The sequence below is a fragment of the Symphodus melops genome (genome assembly GCF_947650265.1).
Source record: "Symphodus melops genome assembly, chromosome: 5".
Lineage (NCBI taxonomy): Eukaryota > Metazoa > Chordata > Actinopteri > Labriformes > Labridae > Symphodus > Symphodus melops.
This window is the reverse complement of record NC_136695.1, coordinates 12,217,427-12,239,200: the sequence shown is the minus strand read 5'-3', so window position 1 is coordinate 12,239,200 and position 21,774 is coordinate 12,217,427. Positions and strand designations below refer to the sequence as shown.

Here is a 21,774-nt window from a genome sequence, read left to right as displayed (position 1 = left end):
GCAGGTCAGGCCATTGCAGAAAAGCTCATGCGTGTATCAAATTGAGACATTGTCCATTTCGATTGCTAAAAGCTCATCTTTTATTTGTCAAAGGAAAAAATGTGGTATTTCTTCTTTCAAAAGTTAAAACAGCTCACTTTTTTACACCACCACCAATATTAGAAAGTCTTAGAAACTCATTCAGTGGCATTTCTGAGAAACATTAATTTATTGGCAATTAAACAGCTGCACAAAAGGGAACAAATAATTAACAAAGTAATGAAAATCACATTCATATGAAAAACCCCATTCCAAATTGTTCTTATTTTATGTAATTATTGGATCATACTTGATGTACTGCTCTGCATTAAAGTCATTCACATCTGCATTAAGGTCACAAATAAGCTTTCTCTATCCTCCTTTACCTCACTTTCATAACTGTCTAAATGTAACAGGAACATTAATCACTCGCACCGAGTACCATAGATCTATAAATGAAAGAGACACTTAGCATAATTCCTCAAGTGAAGTCATGCCTCCAAAGTTTCGCCTTCACACAGAAGTCTGTGAATTTGTCTGAAAAGCATCTCTGTCTTTAATGTCTTGTTTACGCGCCACAGTTCCAGGTTGCTTCAATACGTTGCCAGTTAGCTGCCTCCGACTGCAACACAATCCAATTAAATAAAGAGTGTTGTCTCTCCAGGTTCCTGTGTTCTCTAATTGGGGCTGTGACTGCTCACTAATCAGCAGAGGTACAGGTAGACCCTGGAGGATGCCCAGACGAGGCCTCTCCTGTTAATTGAAGAGATGCTAAACCTGGCCTCCTCCTCCTTCTCCTCCTCCTGGCTGTGTAACATGGACACAAACACGAACTCAGGCATGCTAAATGCTACCGAACATACGTGTGCATCATCACGTTTCTCACCATTAATGTGGCTGGCATGTAAGAGCTTGCTTTTGGATCATAATGCCGGAACAAACAGAGATGTTACAGAGGTGAACGCAATTATTGAACAGCTTGTTGTTGAGTTAAACATGATGCATTTTGGTATTCAACTTCAATTATGATATTCAATTCTTGTTTTAATACTGCAGATAATTCCCACACAAAAAAGGACCAGGAAAGGCTATGGTTTAAGAAAAGACGTGATTTCCCAGATATATTAACCAGTAAACACTATTTATCATGAAAACAAAACCACAGCAGGCCTTTCCAACAAGAAATCCTCAAAGCAGCAGCAAAATTGAATGATTTATGGGGAAATCAAGTTTACTGACAGGGGAAAAAAAGGAGATATTTACTGAAATTCACTTTTTTTTGTTTTTGCTTTACTGTTTCAGATGATATTTTAATAGTCAAACTGGATTTAAAAATACCTTTCAGATATTTGTCTGAATAATCTCAATCTGGATAATTATCCTAAAAAATATATGCGAATAATAATATTGCGGGGGAAAAAGACGTGATAGATTATACCTAAATTGAAATAATGACCTCTGTCCATGTCTAGTACTACCACTGCTTTTTGACTTCCTTCACTGTGGATTGAAAACGGCCTCGGCCTGGTGTGTTTCTGATTTCCTGCACCGTCTGGTGAAGGTAGCAGCTTTGCATGCTGGGGTCACACCTGTAACGTATTTCACACTGGGTTATATTTTGAGTGGCCACCTGGATGAGGAAATAACATGTTCACAGTGCATGAACACTACAGCCCTCCCTGCCAGGTAGGAACAGGTGTTTGCTTGAGACTACACACGGACATTGGGATAAAATAGACTTTCTGCTTCTTCTTCTCCTTGTGCAAAAAAAAAGTAGGTTTATCTAATAGTGTTTGATCCAAACGTTTGAGGATTTGAAAAACGTATCCTGTTATAACAAACATCTCTCATCTTTTAAACAGCAATGACAATCTGTGGGGTCAAAGTAGGAAATTTCTTCCATGTGAATAAACTTCCTAAACATAAGTTCAGCTACTTTGTTTACTGTTACAAATGAATAAATGCACCCCCCCCCCTCAAAAAAAAAAAAAACACGTTAAAAGGTGATTTCACAATACATTCACTGTAAGTGATTTTTCCCCCCCCTTGCACTGAAGGAAAGTAATGGCCTTTTCCAGTCCAACTCCTGGTTAGCTGGACTAATTCTTTTTTATTATGTGCAGCTCGTGGGCATGTGAATGGAAAGATTGATTGTGTGAATGCCGTTTCTGTCAGCCACAAACAGGCAATGAAATACCAAGCGCACCTTGAGCAGCACTCACTTTTGACAAGCACATACCAATGTAAGCCCTCTATTAGAAAAAAAACAATGAAGTCCATCATAAAACATTTATAGTAGATAAAGTGCCTGAGAGTGCTAAAAGTGAGCATGTTATGGCAGCAGATACCGACGGGTGCCAGGATGTAGGTACATGAGATGAAAACATACGAGGAGAACATTCCGGAGGGAGTTACAGAGATTTTGTTTAATCCAAACATTTGGAAACATTAAAATCCAGGCTGAGTTAGTATGGCTTTCACAGATTGTCAGGGATGTCTTACTCTTCACATTAAAACACTTTTATTGCATATCCATTCAACAATCAAGATAAAGTTGCTACTTATCTGTTATCATACGGCATATACTTTTTTTTTAAAATCAGCTTACAAAAATAAAGAACATCTCTGTAAATTATGATTAAATCAAAACAGCTTCCATTCTGTAAGTGAACATCCATTCACGTTCAGATGTATCATTTGTTTAGTGCATTCGTTATCAGTTAAATCACAGCTTACTGTTGCCAACAGCGGGTGGTGACACTTCCACTACCACCTTGCCCAGGTTTTTCCCAGCATACATGAAGTCCACGGCCCTGAAGACTGACTCCAAGCCTTCAAACCTCCCCTCCTCTGACAAATCCCCACAATCCACCTCACACTGCAGCTTCCCCTTCGCAAACATCTGCATCATGCTGCCCAGAGCCTCTCTGTAGTCACTGAAGAAGTGCGGCAGAAAGAAGCCTCGAACGCTGGCCGACTTCTGGAGGAGCCTGACGGGCAAGGTGTCCCCTCTGAAGGCTGGGAACCCCGATGCACTCTGGTACCCTGAGATGAAGCCGATCACAATCAGCCGACCCTTAGTGGCTAAACTTTTCACTGCCAGTTCTAAGACGGTGCCTCCGACAGACTCATAGACCACGTCTATGCCTTTCGGGTACTCTTTCTTCAAAGTTTTCGCCAGGTCCTCTTTGGTGTAGTTGATCGGCCGGTCACAGCCGATGGATTTGAGGAAGCCGGCTTTCTCGTTGGATGAACAGGTTCCTATCACGTGACAACCGGCCTGTTTGGCAAACTGCACCGCAAACTGTCCCGTTCCTCCAGCAGCCGCCGTGACCAGGACCGTCTCACCTTCCTTCAGGTCGCCCAGACGTTTCAGGGCGATGTAGGCCGTGGCTCCGCTGACCAGCAGGGTGAGGAACTCTGGCTTCACTGCAGGTACTGGGATGCTCTCTTTGGCTTTCACCACTGTGTACTCGGAGAACGCACCGCTGGTGAAATATGCCACGGTGTCCCCAACGGTAAAACGGGAGCTGGCGCTGAGGCCAAGGCCGACGACCTCACCGATGCCCTCAAAACCGGCATCGAAGGGGGGCTTCACCGACGGGTCGTACCTGCCTGATGTGTAATTAATATCAGAGGCGTTGACTCCCACAAAACTGAAACATGGAAAAAAGAATTGCAGATTAAAAGGTAAGAAAATAAATCTGTTACAAGATTTAATAATAATAATAAATAAAAAAATCACACAACATACGAAAGATTTTATGTGGTCAATAGTGTGAGCGACTATTCCCTGATTTCTCTCTGAAGGTCAAGACTTCCTTCTCCAGACATGTCTGCACGGGGCACTAACACTCTTGGTTTGTTTTGGCAATGATTCCTTTTTCTCTGTAGGAGAACAGTCCTGCACTGACAGGGGTAGGTTTGTATCACAAAACACATTGCATGATGTCATGATTCATTGTCTTCAGAGACACCCACAACAAAACTGCACCTTTAAAAAAATCTCAGAGAGCTGCTTCTTGCCTCAACACGACGACAGCAGTTTTCATCTTACTTTGGTAACGTGCTGGAAACAAATATGTGAAAAAGGAATGTATAAATAAATCATTTACTGTCTGTTAGAGCGGCGCACATGCTGAGCCTCATTACTGTGCATGTCACACGTGTACTTTGAGCTTAGAGATAATGCTTCTGTGGTTTACAGTTGGGTCACAATGATATAACAGAACGCCTTGATTTGACTGCTTTACATGCACTGAAACATTTCCTCACAGGGAGAAATTATGTTATCTTAAAAGTTACAACCATTTCACGACACAAAACGAAAAACACTGAGGTTTTCATGATGTTCCGATGTGACAATATAGCCACAATCTCTTTAAATACATGTTTTAAAAAAACGTTTGAATGGGATAATTGTCAGGAGAAATATGTTTTCAAAAAAGCAGTAACGTTTGAGTATCATAACACCATAGATATGTGTGATAGTGTGTTTGTCATTATGGCAAAAAAAAATAAAAAATACTCCAGAATATGTGAAGGTCTGAAAGCCTTTATTTGGATTTTATTTGTACCCTAACCACACATTTTAATTTAAGCAAATCATTTGTTAGCGGAGCAATCTTATTAAAAAGTAGATTTAGAGAACATATAAACATTCATCATTTACCCTTGTAATAATAAAGTGTAAAGAACATCTTTAAAGCTCATACAAACACTCTCTTTTTGTATTTCAGGTGAAGGAGGTGTATTTGTTATTTCACTCCTTTATTCAGACGAATAAACTGATCTTATTTCCCCTTTAGGATTGAATCGAAAACATTTCTTCTTGTGATGTCACCAGTAACACTTAGACGAAACACAAAATAAACGTTTCATTTGCTCTTTGATAATCCCTCACCCTCTTTCACTTCAGTCAGGATCTTTGCAATGATCAATTTCTCACAGCGAGACTCTGCATGTAACGCTTCCATTATTTTAGATTTCATTCGGATTGCATCGATGCTGTGCAATATGGGACTATTATTAACTTGCAATTTGCACCACAACTCCACAAAACAAAGACATTAATTTTCCTCTGCGAGTTCAAACATCTTCTGTGATCCCATGACTGTGCAGTGAGACAGTCAAAGGTCCTCGTTCACAAGCAAATGATCCCATGCAAGACTATAAGACACTGAGGTACTCTGTTCTAACTGATATTATACATTTGACGGGCTGTAAATACCACAAATAACCCCGAGGTGAATGTGTGTGGTTTGTCTAACATATTTAATCAGATCAGATACATGCTGTTTATTATAATGAAGTCAATTTAAATTTATGGGAGATTTCCTCAGAGATAGGTAAACATTCATGCCTTTCTACCGTTCATGAGCACTGAACTGCTTATCCATCTGTTTCAGGATATTGTCTCTTGTCTCACTCTTTTGTACCGATGAACACAATGTTGGCTTTTGCAGCTTTAAACCAGACAAATGCTACTGTACTCCCGCGCCATGTAAGACACTACATCTCCCTCTCCATCATCTGCATCTCTTGATGCCAGTCTGAAACCCCCCCACGACTTTCTGTTTGCAGTTTGGTGACGTAGAGAGACAGGAGGACAGAGAGGGAGAGAGAGAGAGGGAGGGAGAGAGAGAGAGGGAGGGAGAGAGAGAGAGATGCCGAGATGGATTGATAGACAAATGCAGAGAGGGCGGAACTTGGAATTACAGTACAGCGCTTATTCCTCACGTATTTTGCCATCTTGTGATGATGATGTTGATCGCAGGTGCTGGACATTTGTAAATCGAGGTAAGCGGAAGCCTTTTTACAACTTCTCAACATTTATTGTGATTGATCGGGTGCAAATACTGATCCACAAACAGACCGTGGGTCCCATATCGCTGTTCCAAACGCGCAGGGAGAAAACTGCATTGGTGCCCACCTTTCAAAAAAAAGCATCCAACAACTTACCGATTCCTGACGAGCAGGTCCGCGTCTCCGGGTGTAGGCACCGCAACGGTTTGCATAGCAACGGCCTCCTTGAAATTTGGACTCAGCTTGTTTACCACCAGCTTTCTCATGCTGCTCGGTATGGAGGATCCTTGGAAATCCATGAAGTGCGCCGAGTAGGACAGATCTATGATTGTGCGACGCGCAGCCGGATGAACTCCTGAAAGTGCGTCGGCGCCTCTGCGCCCCCCGCCGATCACCGATATCGCTCTCCTGCCGTTTCTCACCAATAGCAGACTCGACATTGCTCCGAAATGTGACAAAGTTCACAAGCAACTTGACGTACGTTTATGGACGCGATAAGACCGCACTGCCGTTAGCCTTTGCGCGCGGCGAGCAGGCCAGGCCGGGCCAGGCAGAACCGGCCAAACGCGAATTTAAACCAACATATAAAAGACGGTAGTCTTTAACGCAACACTCGGTTTCCTATGCAAGAACAACACAGAGTGAATCGAGCATTTAGGATTAAATTTCGGTGCACTGTTGTGGTGCAGCCTTGTGAGTAGCACAGCAGCGCCTCAGACTTGTCGTCGGAGTCCCTCCCCTTCCCGGACACAGCACTCACTTCCTAGTAAGGTGAAACAAATCAATCCTCATCTCCCAGTTTATCCTTAACCTTTTTTTTTTCTCTCCCACGGAAACAACACCGACACCACTGGCTCCATAAATACAGTTCGACAAACACAAACTAAAGTCTCCGTGGTGTAGTAGTGCTCTCGTTGAATTCGCAGTTTTATTTTGGAGGGCTGCAGCCCAAACGGTTGTGTCCACATGTACACCTGTAACCAAAGCGTGCGCGAGCGATTTGTCAAACATGTCTTTCAGTATGTTTCCGTAGTGTGATCATCTATTGTCACCCGACTGTCATTTTCTAAAAAAGATCTTCTCAAAAATCACGTGGGAGTAGTAGAATGCAGCAACATATCGGATCATTGCAACCTCGATCCAGCCCCTGTTCCTGCACCTCGTGCTCAGTCAGAGCCTCGCTTTAATAATCTACAATCTGACATCTGAGTTGTGACGACCTAATACTTGATCGGTACTTGTTGTTGTTTGTGACATGTTTATATAAGTTTGGTTGTTTCCTTTAAGTTCCGAAAGGGTCCTTTCCTTTGTCGGAGGTTTGGGATTTTATGAAGCAAAGGGAGAAGGAGAGAGAGAGAGGGAGAGAGGGGGGAAAACAAGACAATTAAAAAGATTGACAGGTAGGCTCCTCTGTCAGGGGTGACGCTTGTGGAGAGGGGAGGAGTAAAAATGTAGCAGGAAAAGCCACTCGATGCGTCTGTCTATCAGTTGAGACTGTCTGAAACAGCTTCTGGATCCACCGCGTTTCCATTTTTTCTGTTTTTGGGAGACCTCGGATCAGTCCCTGGAGTTTTTCCTCCCTCTTTTAGGCTTTTAAAGAGACAAATATTTGAGTCCGTGTCGTTCTGATCTGTTGTAAGCGAAGCTTGGATGCGCCTGCGTCTTATTTGTTTCCCCTCTCTCTCAAGTGATCTCCTCTCCACCGCATCAACCACCCCTTCTAAAAAAAAAAAAACCCGACTCCGTCCAGGATGCAATGATATGAGCGGTGGAAATTATTTCCACGACTCTTAAAACGTAAGTAAGAGAAAGCCTGCTCGAGCTGTTTATTTTTTTTTTTCAATGGGAGAGAAGGAAGGACGGAGGGGAGGGAGGAAAAAGTCTCAGCCGGACTGGTGAGGCTGGATCCGGGCTGAGGTGGCGTGGTGGTGACGGGACTGACATTAACCCATCTAATGCCTGTCTATGTATTTTCCCCTCTCTCTCTTTCAGGTCTCTTGCAAACGAAGAGAAGGAAACACGAGGATACATTAATTATCAGAGCTGTGCGCTACGCTCACACGGGACTTATTTGTTTGCCCACCGATAGTTAGTTAATTTATTTTTTAGTTTTAGTGTGCGTAAAAGGCGCAGCAAAGTCTCCTCTCCCTCTGAACAGTGCTGGAGATTAGAAGCATTTTTTTCCAGGGGGGAGTGAACTAAAAACTTGGGTGCTTTCTTGTTGCTGATTCTTTTTTTTTTTCTTTTTTTTTTTACCCTGTCACGAGAAACATGAAGGAAGATGATCTTTGATGGACACGAAGGTGTCAGGAGCTGGCCGAATCCCTTCGTAGTTTTTTCTGCCTACTGACGAAGCCGATCCAACCATTAAGTCCAAAAAAGAGCAGCAAGCTTGAAAAGAAGAATTTTCAGCTCCGAGAACGAAACCTCCTTCCCCCGAAAAACGGGATGATTTTTCAAAACTAATTGACTTTGATTTGTTTCTAATTCCTGCATGAGAAGCACTGTGGAAAGTGACGGTCACTATGCCGAGGAGAAAGCAGCAAGAGCCGCGGCGATCAGCAGGTATAACCCGCTTCTTTATAGCGACAATTTTCCCATTTAAGTAGCCAACTGATTTTTATTTCCAGTGCCAAATGAACATATCGCTTTCCGTTACACACACTTGTTCTGCATGCTGAGATTTTTTTTTACTACTCTGTTATTATTATTTCATTTGTTGTGTTATTAACAGCGCGCTGCTCCACCTCTGACCCATACTTGTGTTTAAAACGTGTCTTAATTGCGCAAATGACGCACATATCTGCGCAATGCCACTTTGAGAATTTTTTTTTTAATCCTCCTCTGCCAGGAAAGTTCTCTTAAGATTGGTGAGATAAACTAAATGGCATGTTATGGGGGATAAAAGGGAGCTTTTGAGGTTCAAGAGTGAGTAATGATGAATAATTGACTGGGAAAAAAGGGGGAGAAAACTGGTGAGAGCCGGTTTTTCCTTTCTTTCTGTTTTATTAGAGGATTGCCATCCTTGATTTGATGCGTGATTGATCGTCTGTCATGTGGCAGTCTTTGATCTATTCATCCCTGATAAACATCAATAAATCCCTCCATGAAGACAGGCATGTCTCTGCGAGGTTTAGCAACTGACACACAACACTCCTGGTGTCTCAACCAGGAAGCAAAAAGAGAAAAAAAAAAAAAAAAGTTGTGGATCATGGTGGAAAATCACCTTATTTTATGTAAAGGGAAGGTACTAAAAGCAGATGAAAGGAAAGAGTGTATGTTGAATAGATCAGAGGGAAAATCTACTCAAAGACTCCTTTTTTTAATCAGGTGTTTGATTCCCCTCGCCTGCCTTTTTTTTTCATAGAGAGAAACATTGAAGGTTTTCTCGCACTTCCCCATCCAAATTCTCCCCACATTCACTGTAAGAATCAGCCCAGTAATGAAATCAATATCCACTGCTGGAGGGGAGTATTATATTTGCAATGTGACCAACTGATAAAACCAGGTCTTGGCAGACGACCGACAAGGTTGACTTCTAGTGGTTTGGATTTGGACTCCCCCCTTTTTTTTCTCTCTTGTCTCCCTGCAGCCTTTAAACAAATGTAAATGAGTGACAGGGGTTTCTACCTCTGTGCTAATGAGGCCGAGCCTTTGAAGTTAGGTATTAACAACTGCAGTGAACAAAAGACAGTTACAGAATTTTAAAGAGATTCTGAAATATGAGGTGCAAAGCGGGTCGAACAGAAGGGCCAGCATACGAAGACTTTGAACTCAGCAGGTTTTTATCATTGAAAGCGAGGAGCTGGTGGTGGTGATGATGATGATGATGGTGGTGGTGATGGGGATGAGGAGGAGGATGAGAAGAAGTGCAGGATGGAGAACATTCAACCGGTGCTCACTTTCCACTTCTTTCCTTCCTTTTTTGCCTTTCTAGAAAAGTAGTTTTTGCATATTTTTTTGGCTCACACTCCTCAGAACAGTCTCAGGGTTTAGATTTTAAGCCTCACTTTACTTTTTTGAATGTACGTGTTTTTGTGGTTGTTTGGACAAAATAGTCCCGTAAAAGAAGGTCAGCCATAGTTCGAGCCAAGTGACTCCCGTTAGGTTGCTGCATGTAGATGGAGGCATGAAAACATGACATCCCTGTGACCCCTCCCTCCCCTCCCTTTTATTTTACAACACACACTCACTCGTCTCATCAGCATACACACTCTCTCTCTCACACACACACACACACACAACATTGATTCATTCCACTGTCCACTAAGTGCCATGCACATCATGGGTTGTAATGGTCAATCACAGTTTGGCAGTTGAGATGCTTTCCATTCTTCCATGAACATGACAGTCAGTCAGAGATAACGCCCTCCACTCTATGCTCCCAATAACAACAAAACACACACATGTACACACACACGCTAGGCTAGCCTGATGCTCCACTGGGAGCTGGTACTGACCTGTGGCTTTCTCACTCTGCTGCGGCTCACAGAGGAAATTGCTCATGGTGTGACTGTGCATGGAAATCAGAGCTCAGACAATTAAAACAACAAAAGCAGACTTGTCTCAACAGGTTTCTCTTTTTTTTTAATTTTCCTTTGCCTTCTTGAAGAACATATTTTTTTAACTTTGCTTTTGTTTGAGAGTGTTAAAGTATCCCAAAACCAAAGAAAATAAAATCACAATTGCAGAGTTATGCGATCCATTTTGATGAATTTAAAGGTAAAGTGTCTTATAGGCTGCATATTATTTATCGGCTGCCACGGTCTTGCAGTACATTACACATCGGTAAATAAAATAGTTAACTCTTTTTTTTTCACGAAATGTTCATTTGTGTTTACATTTTAGAGAAAATGTGATTATTTTTATAAAGAGGAATTAAAAAAATTAGACACTTTTTTCAATCAAGCAACATTTCCTTTACATGATTTTAAAATAGTCATTTGTGGAAGCGTGTGTGTAAATGTGGTTTTAGGATCCACAAAAACAGACTACACAACACATTTCATTTATGGATAAAACCTATCAAGCTGCTGTTAAAGTTTAAAAACTGTTTTGTAGTTTTTTTCACCCAATCTTAAGAAATGCAAACACGACAGACGAGACAGAAAAAAAACAGTTTTGCAAAACTGTTTCAGAAAGCATGTACAATTATACATCTGTTAATCCTTTGTCACTGAGGTTTCCAAGCTTTTATTGCGCACAGATTAATGCTCCTGTGTGTTATTACACTTGTAGCCTTACCTCATCACTCGTTTGAAAAGTGGGGGGAAGGCAGGAACAATTAAAAGTCAGGATGGAGTGATGCCGTCTTTCATCCCAGACAGGCTTAGATAGTCTTACTCGAGGAAGATGAGGAGGAAGAGCAGATAAGATAGTCGCTCTTATATCTGTGGTTAATTATAAGAAAGACGATGTGTGTGTGTGTGTGTGTGTGTGTGTGTGCGTGTGTGTGGATGGGGATGGTGGGGATGAGGTTCCTTCCCGTTGGCTTCATTAGAGAGCCCTAATTATCTGTGGAGCTGATGGATTTGTGACAGGCCCTAACGATTAATGCTGACAAATTCAGTAAGGTGTCAAGTCCGCAGCTGCCTTGATGTAATCAAGTTGATATTATACAGTCCCCATTGCCCCTAGTGCAGCACCAACTCAATTTGCCTGTGCAGGTGACAAATGGACTTTGCTACCTGACTAATCACGTCAGGAGACAATGCCAGTTAATGACCTCGGTAAGCTCCCACCACCCCCACCCCCACCCTTTTAACCTTGTAAAAAGCAACCCCAACCGGCTACTGCACCTCGCAACCTTTCCCCCGGGTCTTCCCTTTATTTTACTCCCTTTGTTTTTGCGCTTAATTTGTTCAATTAATCTGCTTCATTTTGCAGAGGCAGCACCGTATTCCCTCCAAGTTTTCTTCTATTTTCCTGTTGTTGCAAAAAAAATGTTCTCAACTGTTGCAAAAGATTCATTTGCTTTTATTGCAATGACACAGCTCAAACCTGCTATAAAATCTTGATGTATTAGCACTTCCAAACAATCCCAGCAACCGTTTTTAAAAACACAGACAGCCAGTCGGAGTTTTAACACTTTAGCATGTGTTGCAGCCTTGCTAGTAAATCTCCAACACATCATAACACGCTCTCCATGTACTTTTCTTGAACGTCCTCCCAGCTCTGATCTGCTGTAGCCGCCAGGCTGAAGGCCTCTGGTTTATTCCGAGCTGGAGAATCACAGTGCCCAGGGATTAATGATTTTGCATGCCCGGGGTGGCTAAGATTACACAGCGACCTTTGTGCTCTTACTTGACGATGCTGTTATGTGATATTCTCCCCTCGAAATAATCAGCATGCTGAGATTTATGTGCCCCTCTACCCTTCTGTCTGCACCGCCGTCCTGAGGAGTGTATTGCCTCAAGGTGTGTTTTTTCTTCACTTTGAATCTTGGTGAATTTGAATGCCGCCCTCCTTCCTGAGAATTAGAGCAGCCTTCTTGTTTTGATAAAAAAAAAAACAAAAAAAAAAAACTTGATTTACTGTTAAGGAACTTGTGTTTTGGCCTACAAGTTACAGTGGTTTATAATTTTTGGATAGCTCAAAGGCTGCAAAGCTTCTGAGAAATGAGAAGTTTATGTTAGAATCCAATAAAAATGTGTGTGTGAGTGTTTTCAATGTGTGATAGAGAGAGAGAGAGAGACTGTGTGTGTTTGTAGCTTAGCGCTGACCGGTGTTAGTTTCCCTGGAATGAATAACTTGTACGGATGTAACGGTAACCGCGCCATGTTAGTCATCCTCTTTAGCACGGCCTGTCTTCTGACCCCCCCCCCCCCCCCTCCCACACACACACACACGCACAGCAGTACAAAAACGACCTCCAACAGCCGCTCCACATATTTCTCACCTATGACTGTCATATCTGCTCACTATTCCCAAACTAAACAAGAGATATCCGACTGAGCACATAACACATATTGATCCCGCAGCTTGTTTTATTCGCCCTCTTCCACTTTAGCTCCATTTTTCCTGGGCATTCCTTTAGCGTGTGTTTGTGTTTATGGCGGCGGGACTTGGCTAGAGGTTACGCTAATTGGAGCGGTGGTGTCGTTAGCAGGTGGCATCGATCGACCTCGTCGATAGCCACTTTTGCTCCTGCGCCACCCTCTGAAACTATTAGTTAAATTTACATCGGGGATTTGAGGAAGTCAAAGGTCAAACATGCTCAGCTCGCTCTTCCAAAGCCTCAAGTCACTATAAGAGCCCGGGTCTGTGAATGTGTCGGTGTCTGCGTGTGATATTAGTTACTAAGTATCATGAATACGCAACGTTTGTCAGCAACCTTTTTTGCACATGGAAAAGTCTTGCTATGCCAATTGAGAAAGCAGTTGTAAGACCAAGCAAAACCTTTTTTTTTAATATTGATTATCAGTGAATAGCTAATATAATCAAATGCAAGGTATTAGTAAGGCTTAAGCTGCATGTATTAAGCTTTTCCTGTTCCCACAGATAAGGATATATTTCACAGCATAGCATTAATACCCCTCCTCTTCTCATTCTCTCTTTCTTTCTGATTCTTTTTGGGGCATTCTCAACAAAAGCTGCCCTCAGGGCACACTGCTACCATCACTAGCAGTGTGTTACCCACGCCACACACACACACACACACACACACACACACACACACACACACACTCTGTCCATAAACCATAAACACAGACAGTCAGACTGACTGACAGACAGACACACACCTACACCTAATGCTTAAGTGCAGCCAGTATGTCTCTGTGGGAGGTCATAATGGAGGTGGCTTAGTATGATGGGAAATCATATCATTAAAGCAGCCAGATGTGCTTTGTTGCCTGCCTCGCAGCACATAAAAACAGCAGCAAGTCATGGGATCCAAAAGAGAGAGGGAAAAAAAAAAATCAAGTCTGAGAAAATCAAGTCTGAAACAGATAGAAAGCAGCCCTCTGGGACTGGGCTGACAAGCAGTCTTACTCCTGACTGCCATAAAAAAACAATTTCGCCCCCAAATAAAGAATTTTTGTTCTCATTTTCAATATTGCAGCGGCTTTCTTTTTTCTTTTTCTTTTTTTTTTAGACTCAAGCATGGACTCAAGGCTTTGATAAATGGCATGCTGTATCCTTTATCAGCTCTTTGTTAAGTGTGCTTAATTACTATGTAATATTTGGGTTGTGCTGAGTAATTACATTTTGTTAAGGCTCCACAGTGGGAATGTAAGGCTTTTGAGCTCATTAATGAAAACTTGTTCACATGTTGTGTGTGTGTTTTTTCCCCCCTTCTGTAGTGTTTTTTTTTTTTTTTTTTAACTTCGGCAACATGATTTGAGACATGAGGAAGAGAAGAGGGGAAGTGTTCAAGAGAAGTAGTCGTGCAACATTTTAGACGGAAAAATTGACATCTCAAATTTTCTTAAGTAAAGTATTACATTTGCCGAGGGTAAATTTGCTCTCTTGATCAGCGCAGTGGCTCCTCGAGAGGCTATGGGAAAGTCTGCTAGAGCCAAATTTAACATGTTACTTCTATCAATAAAAGATGAGCAATTACAGAATATTTTGTCTAATAAGTATTTGAATTCCTCAGTGCAGGAAAAAAAAAAAACATGTAGCTTACCCACTCATTACATCAGTTAGCAGGGGGAGTAAGAGGCAGCGCTTTGATGCCAACAAACAAACAAGACAAACGAGATGGGCCCACTACAGAAGAGCAAAAGCCCTATCCAGGGATACCCAACCCCAGCGCACTCCTCCCTCTCCTCCGTCTCTCCCTCTCTCTCTCTCTCTTCTCGTCTCTTTCACGTACATCTCATCTCTCTACTCACTACTCGGCACTCCCTCTCCCTTTAGTTCTTACTTTTTTCCCCTCTTCAGCATGTTTCTCATCTCACATCCCCCTCTCTTCTGGATAAATACTCGCTCTTTGCCTCTCAAAAGCAAAGAGAAAAGACAGAGAAGTGCTTCGGCTAGAGGAGGGTGAATGAAAAATGTTCCTAAAACCCCTTTTTCTTTTAAAAACTGTGATTCCTGTACTTTTTCTTTCTGTCTGTCTTTCAGCCGTGGCTCATCAGAAAAGTTAGGCGGAGTTCTGAGGGGGAAATGAAAGGCTGTAAAAGAGACTTATGGTGGGAAAAGTTAAAGAGTTCAATCTTAATTTGCAGAATACTTCATGATGTTTTAAATGTACAAAAGAATTACACAAAATGTGTCTGAGTTAAAGTCATCACTATGTTAGAAAGATGTGCAATGATAGCTGGTTTATTGTCATTTTTAGTCCAACTGCAGCTTCAAAGATGGGGTCCATGTGGGTGGATGCATGGCTAGGTGAGGGGTGGTGGGACGCCGTTGGAGGGTGGGAGGGGGCAGCTTTTAGGATGGGTATTAGAGCTGACAGATTAACGGGACGATGGACAAATTCTGCCGCAACAGCTGCGACTGCCACCATTATCCTGACAGGTGTCAATTAAGAATTACTGCCCGGCCGGCTGAACGCCCCCCCACCAACTCAACCCACCCTCCAACACTCCCACCGCCTTGTCCAGCTGTCGGCGTGCAAGCAAAATAACACTTTACCCTTGTCAGTGTTGTCATAGGCCCCGTAGCCCAGGTTATCTTCCTCCTTTGAAACGCCAGCCAGCGGCAGATGCTCGCTGGTCAATAACGCCAAGTTTTACTGTTTAGGTCGTGCGTCTGTGTACTGTAGGTACGGGCGGGAAAGGGGGGGTTGGTCAGGATTTTTTCCCCCTAACTGGGATCTTTTGTTTCATTTCCAATTTGCAATCAGAGATTTTCACAGCTTCCGAATTTTGTGATGAAGTTTGCATCCAAAAAAAGGGAAAATAAGACACTTCTATCAGCACTGCATTAACATATATTAATGTGTTGATAATACTCCCAAAACTTCATACTACAGGTTAAAAATCACCTTTACTGCTTTCCTAGTCTGTGCGTGTGCGTGTGTGTGTGTGTGTGTCTGGTTAATTGTTCACAGTGTGCGGTTTGTTCATTTTTTGCAGAGCAGCGGCTGCAGACTAACCCAGATCTCTTGTTCCTCTGCTCGCTCGCCCTGTTGGCTGATAAAGGGCTGCTATTATTCCACATTGTAAAGTGGGGAGTTGAGGTCAATGAGTGAGAAAATGAACAGTTGCCATTGCCTATCTCTGATGCGCCCCTTCCTGTAAACCCGCTGGCTGACAAACACATTTTGGTGTCTGCAGAAATCTGGTTTCAATGCACAACAAAAAGGAAATTAAAGCATGTGCGCTTTGTATTTTCCACATTTTTCCCATATTTAGGCATGTCAATCATTGCTGCGGCATGGAGTTTCAAAGAGTTAAAGTGTGATTGAAAGTGTTTCGTAGATAAATGTAGGATGTGTTGAGGGGCTAAAATAACGATTGGGACTGAACACACAAAGTACACATACCTTAGTATCTAACTACACCCTATAATTCACCCTTGCATGCACATTTGAATTTAAAGTTAACCTATGCCTGTGAGTCATGCTATTCACATAGTGTAGTTGTTACTTGGCTTCTGTTAGAAATGCAGTTTTCATTGCCGGTGCAGAATAAACATGAGACGCTTCAATCGGTTGAAGCAGAAGCAAAAACAGCAACGTGAAAAAGCAACATGAGAGTGAGTATAGACGGCTCCCCAGGAATACACACATGGATTTGCATGTTCACTTGGGAGTTACAGTTTTGGATTTCCTCCCTAGAAATCATTTGCCACAGAAAATAACCGAGAAAGATAATATCAGTGTTATTTCGCTACTCCTGCTTTATTTGCATATCTGTTGTCTTAAATAAGGCAACCCCCTCAGAGTGAGATTGGGTTTCTTATTTCAGAGCTTCATTCTGCATCACCATTTTTTTTTTTATATGCCTCAGCCTTTCTCCTTTCTCCCTTTTCGCTTTTTATTTAATTCTTTCTTCAGGCCTACCTCCTCTGTTCTGTCTCGTACTGGCACTAGACTGCTCCGAGCGATTATCAAACCTGAGAATATTTTCCATCCCCATGCAAATCACCCACCATGCTCTCTTATCGCTACTGCTTTTCCCCCCCACCACCACCAACAGCAAACCCCATCCCAGCCACCCCAAACGGTTGTGTGTAATCAAAGTAAACGGCAGCTAAAGCTAAAAGGGAAATGCTCTTTGTGGAGATAGATGGAGGGATTAAATATTAACTGGATGCGGCTGACTTAAGGCAAGTGTTTTACATAGCTGCTGCTCCCACCGCGGAAGCCGCGCATTGATCCCCTCACCCTGGTGCCTTTACTTGTTTGGCTGCCTGCCGTTAATTTTTCACCATCGTCTCACTGGCCAGGCCTTTAGAACATAGTGAGACGGAGGCCAATGAATGCTTCACCAAACCCCCCCCCCCCTCTGTGTTTTAACACGGGCAGGTGAGATGGATGATAGCAATTTGAGATTTTGTTTGTGCGTGTGATCATGGAGATTGTTTTTGGTATTACCATGGCGTTACAATCCTAGTGATTAATTGAGGCCGATACTCAGCTGCGATTGGAAGACTTGGTTTTAAAACTGGAGTTTTTGCAGGTTCTCCACCTTCCTCCACTCTTGACTTATGAATGTTGCTGTTTTTATCGGCTGACCTTGGAGTTCAACACTGCCGCCTTCCTAAACACACACACACACACACACACACACACGCACACGCACACATATATACAACAACACACTCCCAGGATCCTTCCTCCACACACTGCCCCTCTTGTCATATCGCTTCCTTCATTTCCTCGTGCCTCCCTCTTCCTCTCCTCCAGCTGTGATTAAAAGAGAAAATCAAACCGTTCAAACCAAACTTTGGTCAGAAAGGAGACTAAACAAAAACAGAACAGCTACAGTGGCTACACTATTCATGTGGATGGACATTAGCAGGAGCAAGGCTCCTCCGGTGGCAGCAGCGCGGCGTGATTTCAATGTGTTTGTTGTCCACATGTGTATAGCAATATCCTGTGGGTCAGAGAGGCAGCTTGTTAACAGGGAGGGGACTCATACCAGCAGACCCCCCCCCCCCCCCCCAACCACACACACAAACACAGTTGTTGCTCTGCTGCTGTCGACGGCATTGTGAAGGCCTTCTGGCATTTATAAATGTACTGTCGCTCCTGTGGCTGAGCTCTACCCTGCAGTCGTCGTCAGACGTGGTCACCACTCATCACTCAGCCCTAATGATGCCTTGTTTTCCCGCACCCACTCACTGCCTCCCCTCTGCTCATGCACGCACACCCCCACCCTGGCCGGAGTGCACATCTGAAGGGGTCGTAGGCAGGTCGTGACCCCCAGGTGGTCGCATTGTGGACGACTGCTGCACTTCAAGCCATGTTTTTGTTTGGTCTCTCTCTCCCTCTATCTCTCTCTCTTTAGAGTGAAGAGGCAGGCTAAATGTTTTTTTTTAACAGCAGATTTAAATGATTTTGACTTTTGAAGCTGAAGATAGATTTAAAATTCTGTATGGTGTTAATTTGAATCATTTTCATGCCACCAAAGATTCCAAACGTTTTCCGTATCAAACAGAAATGCTCACATGCTTTAAGCCAATAATCCAATGATTCGAGCAATGATAATGGCATTAACTTCAAAAACATTGTTGCCTCCGAATGCAGCTTTATTGAATAACGCAGTTAAAAGTAATAGTATTTGGCTGCAATGTGTGTGCAGCTTTTGAATCAGAGACAATTCATCGACGGGAAAATAAAGCGTATCGTATCATTACGTCTGATCTAATTCTTTAATTCCTGGATTGTCTCATGGATCCTCACCAACTTCTCTCCTTTCTTTTTTCTCGCCTCTGTGTCTCTCTCTCTTTTGCTCGCCTTTAGTCAAAGTAGCCCTGGTCCCCATAGCAACACATAGTGAACTCTAACTCATTAGTGTGTGTCTGGTGTGTGTGTGTGTGTGTGTTTGAGCAGCCCAGCTGAATGGCCTGAATCCTTATCCTCATTCCTGTGATTTCTTTCGAACACAACCATCCCCTCGTCATCTTTTTAGAGTCGGTGTATATATGTGGACATGATTCCAAATTGTATTTGTCTTTCAGTGTAGGTTGAATATAAGTGTGTGTGAGATCGCATGAAGATTGAGAGGCGACACTGGGAAACGTCCCTCCGTCACGCCTGACTCACGCTCTTTTTTTTTTTTTTGCCGTTAAATCTCCAGAGCGCTGATAACAGGTCAGCCGTTGAGAGAGAGAAACGAGAGGGAGGAGGGGTGTAAAGAGAGAGAGAGAGAGAGAGAGAGTGGAGTAGAGTGAGGAAGTAAAGAATCAGGATATGATTGTAGAGAGAGTAAGAAAGTGTGTATGCAGAAGTAAAAAGAAGAAGACAGGGAGATTGGTCTTCTTTATGCTGGATCACCCATTGCGTGGGCGGTGCATGGAGTGGAGAGGTCAACGGGATGCCGTGATAGGCTAATCTACCAGAGAGGGAGGGTTAGGGCAGGCCTTTTGGGAGCAGCTCATTGGCTGTACTCGTGTGCCCTGTGAAATAAAATGTTGTCCCGTCTTGGTTTTCATTTTTTTTCTTCAACGTCTGAAGATTGATAATGTGGGTATTTACTCTGAAATCTCTTTCGGAGTGTGAATATTTATCTGCCTGCATCTATACACTAACTCTAAGGCTGTGTGTGTGTACGCGTGTTCATCCCAGTTCCTTTGGGAGAATATGCGTGTGCACAATTTTTCCAGAGCAGTGTGTGCTCGTCCTGCGCTCAGACACATGGATGACAGATGACCCAGTGGGAGACACCAGCCATCCTGCCCAACCGGAATCTAACCCCCCCCCCCCTTGCCTACTAAAAAGTGCGCACTTTGTTTACTTCCTCGGCATTATGCCATAAATCCTGGATCCACCTCCAATGTGGCGTTGCCCCCCTTTCCTCAGGTTACAGCTTTGTACACGATCATAATAGCTGCGTCACTACCAGTGTGTGTGTGTGTGCTGGAAAACAAACCATCCACAACCTGGCTGCATGCATGCCTGTCTAAGGAGGGAGGGGAGGGGGGACTTACTGGACCAGAGGAAACCTAAATCCTCATATAAAAAGGCCGTGCACTCAGCCCAGGCCGAGGGAGGGAGGGAAGGAGGAAGAGGGGAAGAGAGAGGGAGACAGAAAGAGGCAAGGAGAGAGAGAGAGAGAGAGCGAGAGAGGGAGAGAAGGGAAAAAAGTTGATTTCCTTTTTCAGCAGAGCCATACATCACAGGGCCTCCCAGCTGCAGTGTCACAAGCTGACAGAATGACATGTGTCATTTATCAAAGGGGCCAGGCGGGGGCCTTGGGAAACGTGCACCACAAAGCCTGAGAGAGTTCATTCCAACGCTCAACCCTCCCTCCCTCCTTCCCTTCTCTCCCTCCCTCATCTCAACTCCCTCAGCCCGCCCCCGCCGTTCACTCTCCTCCTCGTTTTCTCTCCTCTCTGCCCCCCCCCCCCCCGACCACCTCCACCCCTCCTGCTCACTTTTCCTTGTGCCAAAAAAAAGGTTTTCATGTTTTCTGTCTTCACTGTTCTTAAACACATCCACCACGTGTGTGTGTGTGTGCGTGTGCGTGTGTGTGTGTGTGCGTGTGCGTGTGTGTGTTAATATACACTTTTGCCAGAGTGAGCAGAAGCACTTACCTTACTTATTGTCCAACCAAGTTTAAAGACATTAAAACGACTACAAGCTAGCAACAATCTGCAGTCATTTGTAAAATTGTAAAAGAAACAATGATGTTAATGATACCTTAAATCTGGACTTCACTTTACCAGAATACCTTTCCCCTTCGACTAATGAACAACTGTTTTAGCTGCAGAACAAAAAATGCTGATTGCCTTGCTGTTGCATCTGCTTACAAATGGTCCATATCGTTCTAGATGTTTTCTTCATAGTTTTTCTTTACATAGCACAACTGTTAGCTTTTACCCCATACCATCCAATACATACTTTGCTGTCATTCATGTTATATCCAAGTGGCCTGGAATCATTTAAATGCTCACACACAAGCTCTCTTTATACCTGCGTCTGAAGACTTGTTTGACAGAGAGATTACAGCTTTCGGGCCCCGGTTGGAGGTCTCGGGGTCATGACGCTGAACGCCCGGGGCCCGTTTAAGAACACATTACATTGCAGAACAGCTTGTACATAAGGACGCCTGTTGTAACCGACGTGTCAGTTACAATAGCAAGTTGTGTCAGTCCAGTCATGGCATGCCTATCTCCAACTTTTTGTGTTAATGTCTTACCTCACCGCGTGCACTCCATTTCCAGCTTCCTCTCATGCGTCAGCGGCTCACCTTTCATCCCAACCCCTCATCCACCCCCATCATCAGCCGCAGCGAGGGTTAACTCCATCGCAGCCACTTCCAGAATCAATAAACTATCTCACCTGGATGCTCAAACCCTCTGCCATGGCAATATTTAGACATCAGGAGAGACCCTTGCTTCAACTATGTTACTTATGTTTAGATGCAGCACTAGGCCTTGTTGCCATGTTAGTCCATAACTAAGCTAATGATTTGGTTTTTGCAGAACTTGTCTTTCGAACAACTCCAGTCAGTTTTTTTTTACAAGACCTTTTCAAAATAATAAGTATAGTGCCAGGTTTATCTCCAAAAGTATGCTTTTAAAAGCTAATATTTCCATGTTCCGTGTATTCACATCACATATTTGTTTGGGATGTTGTGTTATTTTGTCCCATGCTGACGGCTGGTTGAGTTCCCTAATGGTTGCAGGACGTCGTTATTAACATGAGGGCGTGAAGAAAAGCATTGTTTTTTTAATATACTTATCTGAAACTTTTATAGATCGTTTTTGTTTAACTTTGAGTTCTACAGATTCTATTAACATGAAGCAAATGATGTCAAAATAAGCTACATTACAGACTCATTTAAAGTGTAGAGTGCAAACGGCATATTAGAGTAGATTAAGTATTAT

The 21,774-nt window shown here is 43.2% G+C and overlaps 2 protein-coding genes across 4 annotated transcripts in view; one reads left to right on the top strand and one right to left on the bottom strand.

Moving 5' to 3' along the window:
• Positions 1-56: 56 nt before the first annotated feature.
• Positions 57-6,970, bottom strand: LOC306823855 (prostaglandin reductase 3-like). 2 transcript variants are annotated; one of them, XM_079343731.1, is made up of 3 exons: positions 5,980-6,970; positions 2,755-3,674; positions 57-1,607 (listed from the first exon to the last, which is right to left on the bottom strand). In XM_079343731.1, the coding sequence occupies exons 1-3, from the start codon at positions 6,261-6,263 to the stop codon at positions 1,516-1,518; spliced, it is 1,296 nt and encodes a 431-aa protein (XP_079199857.1). In that variant the 5' UTR covers positions 6,264-6,970; the 3' UTR covers positions 57-1,515. The 2 variants fall into 2 exon arrangements, with proteins under 2 accessions (XP_079199857.1, XP_079199856.1); XM_079343730.1 differs by lacking the exon at positions 57-1,607 and having other exon boundaries at positions 2,418-3,674; positions 5,980-6,956.
• LOC306823847 (teashirt homolog 1-like) overlaps positions 4,449-21,774 on the top strand; it is a 37,097-nt gene continuing 19,771 nt past the window's right edge. The window contains exons 1-2 of one of the 2 annotated variants that reach the window (XM_079343716.1): positions 4,449-5,817; positions 7,816-8,388. In XM_079343716.1, the coding sequence (XP_079199842.1) occupies positions 8,349-8,388 (40 nt within the window). In that variant the 5' untranslated portion in view covers positions 4,449-5,817; positions 7,816-8,348. Of the gene's footprint in view, positions 5,818-7,112; positions 7,621-7,815; positions 8,389-21,774 lie in introns of those variants that run through there. The other variant, XM_079343715.1, reaches the window with a different exon arrangement.

Excerpts from the sequence above, each read along its gene's own strand:
- LOC306823855 (XM_079343731.1), bottom strand. The coding sequence starts at position 6,263 with ATGTCGAGTCTGCTATTGGTGAGAAACGGCAGGAGAGCGATATCGGTG. Across the intron at positions 3,675-5,979 it reads GACCTGCTCGTCAGGAATCG|TTTTGTGGGAGTCAACGCCT; the intron begins GTAAGTTGTTGG and ends TCCATGTTTCAG. Across the intron at positions 1,608-2,754 it reads ACCACCCGCTGTTGGCAACA|GTGTGACCCCAGCATGCAAA; the intron begins GTAAGCTGTGAT and ends AATACGTTACAG.